Raw genomic sequence first — 8458 nt, 5'->3', positions numbered from 1 at the left:
TAAATTTTCAGATTTTCAAGTGAAACGTCACATACAAATTTGATAAAACATTCATTGATATTTTTTTGGGGGGGGGGGGGGGGGGGGGGGTTTGTTTTTTTCACATCCTGTGCCGAACGGTGCCATTTCATTTTTGCAATAGCCCACAATAGCCCAATAAGAGGGAAATGGTGAAAGAGGAATTCGATACTTTGTTTTCTCAATTAACCCGAAGACTAATAAAACAAAGCTATCTATTGCCGTACCAGGTCCATTTACCCGACTCGAGCAATGATCTAGTAAATCATAACACGAACGGAATAATTCATTTAGAAAGTGCTTAACAAAAGACCCGGAAAAGGACCTTAATCAAAACAACAAATGTACAAACTCAATTACAAACATATATATATATATATATATATATTTACATAATTCATTTTAGATTCATGATAACAATCTGCATGGGGAAACCTTATACCTATATCCAATAAGGTTGTTTTAAGCAATTTGACTCCTCCCAAGTCTGGATGCTATGAAGTGTTATATAGAACTTAGGACTATCGATACACGTGGATCAGATATAGGAGCTTTAGGTGGGAGTATCGTCTGGTGTTATATAAAGTATAAAGTATTAATCTATTCCTGGATAGTTATCCTGCATCCTGCTCAACCAAACTACATCTAGGGAGAAATACGGTATGTACATTATTTGTTAAAAACCCTCCCATCAAAATAGTATTAATTCACTTAAAGAAAAAAGGTGTTCATAATACCTAAAGGTGAACTGAAGATATTTTTTATACTCTTAACTGATGCAGTCCAAAGATTATCTACATGTATGTATAATGTAGATGACTTTTGTAACAATCATATTGAAGTACACACTGGGATTATAAAACAGCCGTTTATCTGTGTTTCTTGGAGTTAAAGGTGATTGTGAATACTTAAGTATTTAAACAGTCATGCAATCTTTTCGTATTATCATCATTGGCGTGCACTCGTAGGGAATGGCCTTTTCAAGATTTAGGGGCTATCATGATTACAGAAGATAGTAGTGCACTTTTAGCTACAAAACCACTTATTTATAAGAACAATCGAACTGAGACAAGTACAAAGTCTAACTCGGAAAAAGCCAAAATTTATATAACAACATTTATTGGATGCTGATTATTTCATAAACCTCATAAATCCATTGCAAAGTCGTGCGAACCGTAAACTCAACATCGAGGATTGATTCGTCATGGACTTGTTTCTCTTATTGACTGATTAAAACAGCCTAACATTTATCCTTCAAGATAGAATAGAAAGACTCTGTGATGATATCCGCTTTTAAGCAACAAAATGTTTACGCTCAGAAAGCTATAATATTTACACAAACAAAGGAAAACTTATTTGATTACGACAATGTGATGGATTGGTCACATAAAGAACTGCATTTTGGTTACGGACTGGTCTTAAATGAGGACTAATAGAAATTCCGTCTTCGTTTAGAGTGTAAGTGGACATTTAGAAATGGCGAAGGGTCAAATTACATCAGTTCAGTACAGATACGGGGTCACCCATTCGCATGTTTGCACACTGTTGGTATGTATTTAAATATTTTTTCTGTCATATTCATTTCAAATCAAGAAAGAATACCTTACATTGTTAGGTGTACAATTTTTTAGATGCATTAAGAAAAAAAAAGTGTGTAACCTGGTGTTCCCAATTGTGTGTATTTCGTTACTGACAAAGTCTGGCAAATAACACAATAAGGGTGATATCATAATCCTCGCCAAACATTATTTTTAATGTTACGCTGCGACTGTACTGCATATATGATGCAGGTCAATGCCAAGGACATAGGATAACGTGTAGGCAGGACCTATTATAATATAACCACTTCGCGGTTGTATTATGAAAAAGAGAGCATCTGTTCTGGTTTTATTAGTATGGTTGTTTTTCTGTTTTCTGTTGTCTTTTTCTTTCTTTAAAACCGCTGACTGATCTTTTTATGAACCACCTCGCAGTTTATCAAAATTATCGCGCATCAAAATCACATTAACACAAAGTTTGTGTATTCAATAAAATATTGACAGTATTGGCTATTAACTTCAATTTATAATGTATTTATGTGGCACAATATTGACAACTTTTTAGGATATTCGCATACCGATAACAATTCCATGACTTTCACAGGAGCACGGGCGACATGTAACTACGTACCATGTACGAAAAAGGCGCCTTGTACCTATTTCCTCTATATTGATATTGACTCGTCTTTAATCATTTCAGACATGTGTCGGGAATCTGCTTGTTTTGTTATGATATTTCCATTTCCAGCAAAGCGCATGGGCAATCATATTGTTTACACTATTATGACTTATAACTTTTACTTTTATTAGGAAAGTGCATAACTCTAACCACGCCTTTATTAGCTACATTGGAAGAAACTAAACTATACGATATGAATTTGATACGGTCTTGCTGTGTTAACAGGCTGTAAAACAACACCAAACCAAACTAAAACTCCCTTCAAATTATATCTGACATTAACATCGGAACCTGGTGTTAGATTAAAAGACACGTAGTCACGTTCGGCTTCGACCACGATTTCGTAGTAATGTAATCGGGTTTCTGTGTGATATTTCCTGAAAGGTATTTCTGTTATTGATCGTTTGCTCAAAAATACCATGTGATTTTAAAATAAATTGAACATTTTCTGTAAAGGTAGCACTATTATTATTTTACAGAAGAAAAATATGGCGATAATACGATCAAGCGCATGGCTGAATCACGTGATCACGCACCATGACCAAACCTGTGGAGATCTGCATCTCTCGAAAACTAATTCATCTTTGATAGAATGTGCGATACAGTGCATGGCACAAATGAGTTGCTACATGTTCGAATTCTTCATTTTGACTGAAGTATGCGACGTATTCACAGGAATCGGCCAATCCGACACTTCAACAGCTGCATTTAGTATACCACGTGTAGTATATAAAGGAACTACAAGTAAGTACTTTATACATGTTAGTGCGGTTTTCTCGCTTATAGTTATCAACTGATCTGCTCCCAAGGACCAATATTAGCTTAAGCCAGACCGTGATGTCCGTTTGTCCGTACTCACGCGGATATATTTGTGGGAGAATTCGCGATTCATTCCCTGCAAATATCCTCGTCGTCTACAGGACATGACATTTTATACAAATTTGTTATTTTCCCACAATTCATTATTAAACTTCTCTGCGCATGCGTTTTATAGCGACGGAATGAACTGGCAGCATAATTAGGTTGTTGGGATTCAAAATTGTACAAATGGTGGGGTTGACACCAGGGAGGACGAGGGGCGGGGCCAATTTGACTATATTATAAACGAATTCTCCGAATTCTCTGTGGTGGGGATTTAACATGGTACAAATGTTGGAGCTAAAGGGGGCGGGTCAAAAGGGGCATTTTGGCTATATTACTATAAACTATTTCTTCTCTAGAACTATTCACTGTGTATCATCCTATTTGCACTGGAAGCATCTATAGGAGGGAGACAAAATTGTAAAAGTGTTTGAGCTGACCATCCAGAGGCCTGAGAGGCGTGGTCCAATAGGGAAAATAGAGCAAATTCAGATGAAAGGATTTGCTTCATATTTGGTCTGAAGCACGTTTTGATGAAGAGGAACCCATTTTGTAAAAGAGTGATGCTTATCCCCTAGATGTCTGAAGGGTAGGGCTCAATAGGGGAAATAAGAATTTGAAATTCTTCAAAACACTTCTGTTTCGATGGCTGGAATCTGTCCAAATTCGGTCTGACCCATCCTTGATTTAAAGGAAATTAATTTTGTATAAGCATGCGATTACCTTTTTCTACCTGTTCGACTTGCTCTTATTTCTACAATAAATGTTATTCATTAATCACCCCTTTTGTATTAGAAAATAAAATATTTCAGTATTTGCGGGTATATATGTGTCACAAGAGAGAAAAAAAGCGAAGAATAAGAATTTGAAATGACCACCCGGTGTCCTATACTATATTCACTTATAATAGTCAGATATAATATAAATGTTACATATTCTGTAAGTATCCACAAAAAGGACATCAGTCTGGTTAAAATGTCGTCCAAAATCAAAGGCAGAAAGCTAATACAAGGGCCCAAGAAGATGAGTCCTTTGCTCTGCACGGCTCACGTCTTACTGCCACGTTCGCGGTATTGCAAAAGGTTTTATTAAACTTTGACTCACTTTTGCATGCTCTCTTACACTTGCACATCCCTAATTTACATATAGGAGACAAACAACACGCTATATGGACTTGCACAAGACGACCACTGGACTCCACAGGTAATTAGCCACGCGACATTACTATAAATAGACAGTTAATTTCAACATTACAATAAACCAGTGACATGTACATGTACAACACAAGACTAGGAACACAATACAAATTAACTTTAACATTGTAATTAAAATATGCATTGATTATACCCGTGCCATATGGAAATGAAAATTAGAACAGCCTTTGTCTTAATGAGTTTCTTAACATATGACAGCAAGCTTTGACACGAAGGACGTTATTAACGGCATAATACATTTAGACACATTCTAGTAAAGTATTGAATGTTCTATTAGCAGGGTTTTACACCTATCCGTATAAAATTACTCCTTTCTTGTACCAGTCTCTATAGGAAATAAGATTGGTTTCTAACTTTGAATTTCGGATTATACCATATAGGTGACTTTGGAAGATGTTGAGTTTAGTCTTTTCTGGGTCGCAAATATATCTTTTTTATATCGTTTTGGCAATGTTTACATGCATTTATTTATGTAATCGTCTTCAGAGTTAAAGAGTAGAGCAATGGCAGCAAATATTTTAAAGTTTATATCTGCCATTTAGAGGAAGTTTTTTATTAGTCGTCTGAACAAAGATAACGTAAGGAATCAATAAACTCTCTAATATTTACCATTTTTAAACCACATTCTTCATATTTTTTCACGATAATATTTCCTTTTACTTTATTAGGTTTTTGTGTGTGTGTGTTAAATTTGTTAATAAGATTATTATCAGGATATGGTAAAGTAATAAACAGATGATTAGATTTGAATATCAGCAAAGACACGAATTCTACTAACTGGTGTAATAATATTTTATCAACTACAAATTTTAACGATTTCGTTAATCCTTACCAATTTCTACATCCTTAGAAATGTTTACTTTTTCTGATCTGGAGAGTTTTTCAAATAAATGTAACATTGAAGTAAATTTTGCTGCAAAGAATTCATGTTTGGATGCTATCTGTATGGAATCTTGCAATTTCTGTCGTCTTCTCCAAAAAGTCTAGCAATTATGGGGATTTTAAACTTTAACTGCCTGAAAATGAAGATCTTGAACAAGAAAAGAGCAGCCACTTAGCTATTCTGATACAGAACTGCTTCTTGACTTTGTTCTTGATACAATTGAGGCAAACGAAGATGAGGAAATGGGAGAAATGATATGTGGTCAAGAACAATAAAACAAGCAACAAAATGGCTGATGTTGCTATTGGACAGCTAAATATACAAGCAATCCTGGACCAACCGATCGCTTTCGAAATATTACCAATTACGATATGGCAAAGTACCTGGACATGATTCAGTCTAAATCAATAAAGTCAAACACAAAATGAGTAGTGATTATTGTTTTCAATTTGCAATGATGTATTTGATGCACAACTAAAAATGCAAGTGCTAATGCAGAAATACTTATCTTTAAAAATCAGACAAAAAAGAAAATTTCTGATTTCACAAATCAAAACCTTATTCCAATTGCATGGGGTAGATAATTGAGTTATATCATAATGGTATGTATGGGAGTGGCACAACAAAAGTGAGAAAGAAAAGTTTTACTGCGAAGCTCGACCAAAACAGAATTTCGCAAATCAGTCAAATTTGCCTGGTGTGATACATATTCAAAACATCTTAAAATATACGCGCTGCTATTAACAGACATTTGTAGGACATGAACAGAAAAAGGGGTATGTCAGGTGAAATCAATTTAAAAGGCTAATAAGCTTATTTAGCAAATTTAGAAGCTTAAACTTTCGGAGAGTGGTAATAATATTAACTTTATTTATTTTACAACAATTGCGAAACAAGTTATATAAACTTATATTAATCACGCTTGATGGCCCGGATAGAAGCACTGTCTTACTGTAGGATGAAACCGGAGTACCCAGGGAAATATTACGGTGTGATTTTGTATAGGACATTGTATTGTACAAAATTATACAAAGTCTATTATTGTTACTCTTTTATTTGGAGTGTGGCATCTTTAAATCATCTGTCATCTGTTCATAACATCGTTTTCATGACATCGGCTTATCCGAGAACCTAAAAAGTCAATTATAGGTACGCACATTGCTGATTCAGACTGTCAAAGATCCGGCTACACTTTCGATGAAATCGGGAATCTTTGCCTAAAGTACATGGACGGAATTGAGACATATGACGACGCCCAAAGGAAATGTGAAACTGACAATGGGAGGCTGCTGGTGTTAACTACCGCCCAACAGATTAAAGGGGCACAGCAGTACCTGAATAGTAAGTAATAAATATGATTCGAACTTTAAAAAAATGGTTTCAACAGAATATGGAATCACCCTTAGGAAAGAAAGACAATATCGAGCAGAAACATAAATGTTTAAAGTACTCCAGCGATTTTGATTTGTTTCGTAAGTGTGTATGTGTGTACTCATCAATAATGCAGTCATATAAACACTCCATCTTTTTTTATTTTTCGCTGTTGAGTACTTCCATTTAAATAGTTTCTGTTGTTTATATTTCTTGGATTTATTTGTATTTTTGAGGTGTCTTAAGATCATAAGCACTTTCCACAAAACACTTGTGAGGAACACTTCTTTCATTCAACACGGGGACTTCACTTTCTGAGAGCCGGCAAAAGGTCTAGATTGTCATGTTTTCAGAATTAGAAAAAAAAGGTCCGTCGACATTTGAATAGTGGTGATAGTATTATCAGGCGTCTATTCTTAGACTCAATTTTCACATGTTACAGGTAAAGGCATTAACCGCGTCTTAGTCGGCATGACGGATAGGGTAACCGAGGGACTTTGGATGTGGAGTGATGGAACACCTTTTGACAGCACCATGTGGTCAGGTCTATCCTTAAATAACTACGATTCTGCTTACCTTAAAGAAATTAAAAATGCGGATTGTGTAACGTTAAAGTCACATAGTTTGTACGATGTGCACTGCAACGCCACACAGCCTTTCATGTGTGAGAGACCACAGCTCGTATAGATCCTGATACACATCATTGACACGCGGAGTGTCATAGGTGTGACTATAAACCGGTCATTAGTACCTAACGCCCTATAGGACTTGCACATCTAAGATAGTTATATAAGTATTATTACTAGTGACTCCATCCCTCAATCGTTCAATTGAAGTTCAAATGTTGTGATAGATAAATGTTTGAAGATTTCGTCACCTGAGGAATTATATTGTCGTATAGGTTTAATGACATACAAGAGGGTACTCGTAAGACAGTAATCCTTCTGATTACTGATTACAGTGGACGGGGAAACCATCCAATGTAATTGATAAGATAACTATCTATGTTGATCACAAATCAGTCAATTCAATAATATCATTAGATCTATAACTGTGCTAAAGGGCCTAAGAAATTCAATAATCATAAATACTTCGGCATTGCCTATGGAGATAGAGGAATAACAATCCTATTCATATTCTAAAACAGGAAAAGGAGATAACTGGGAAAGAAATGATGATGAAGAAATATAATGTACTTAGAAAAGATATGCATCATAGAAAAAAGGCTTAACTATAGAAAATTTTAAAAGATTGAAATGATGGACCGTATTATCAGTTCTAAAGTAACCTGGCTAAAGGAAAAGGGGAAAAAACATATTAAAATTGTTTGTAATTTCGAAACGTGTTATTAAAAAAAAAAACCATTATGTATATATATATATATTGTTAGAATAGAGAAAGATAATGGTGATAATAACCCTTAATAACCCTTCATAAAGAGATTCTCGAAGAAGTGCATTTGATTTTGATATTGATTTCTCCAACACCGACGTGGTAGTCTGTAGAAATGCATAGTTGTGAGTTAAGGGGTGTGGGGAAAAACGCTGTGCCTGAGTGTTTGTTGTTTGTTCTTGTTTTTGTTTTTGTTTGTTTGTTTGTTTTTTTTTAAATATGTGCATACTCATATTTCTCATTGTTGCAACAAATGATACAGCATTTAAAAGTCCAGGAAATCAGCTTTAGTTGATGTAATAGAGTGCACAAATGGATAAGTGGGTGATAGTCGACAATATAAGTTGACACACACAGAAACCATGTGACAATGGGAACAAGCCATTGGATGAAGAATCAGTTTGGACATGTTCTCACTGCTACTACCTTGAAAGGAATATAAACAGTTTGGAAATTGAAATCACCATCACACTTAATTTACCACTTAGTTATAAGCTGTTTC

At 35.0% G+C, this 8458-nt stretch overlaps 1 protein-coding gene across 1 annotated transcript; it reads left to right on the top strand.

Moving 5' to 3' along the window:
- The first annotated feature begins 6391 nt into the window (after window positions 1-6391).
- Window positions 6392-7857, top strand: LOC117336144 (C-type lectin domain family 4 member F-like). The gene is made up of 2 exons (XM_033896530.1): window positions 6392-6534; window positions 7007-7857. Exons 1-2 carry the CDS (start codon window positions 6420-6422, stop codon window positions 7249-7251), a joined length of 360 nt encoding a protein of 119 aa, XP_033752421.1. The 5' UTR covers window positions 6392-6419; the 3' UTR covers window positions 7252-7857.
- The last annotated feature ends 601 nt before the right edge of the window (window positions 7858-8458 follow it).

Source organism: Pecten maximus, chromosome 10 (genome assembly GCF_902652985.1).
Source record: "Pecten maximus chromosome 10, xPecMax1.1, whole genome shotgun sequence".
Taxonomy (NCBI): Eukaryota; Metazoa; Mollusca; class Bivalvia; order Pectinida; family Pectinidae; genus Pecten; species Pecten maximus.
The sequence above is the reverse complement of the archived record's forward strand: the minus strand, read 5'-3'. Positions and strand labels throughout refer to the sequence as shown.

Coding starts and splice junctions, on each gene's coding strand:
- LOC117336144 (XM_033896530.1), top strand. CDS start 6,420: ATGGACGGAATTGAGACATATGACGACGCCCAAAGGAAATGTGAAACT. Junction 6,535..7,006: donor GGCACAGCAGTACCTGAATA/GTAAGTAATAAA, acceptor CACATGTTACAG/GTAAAGGCATTAACCGCGTC.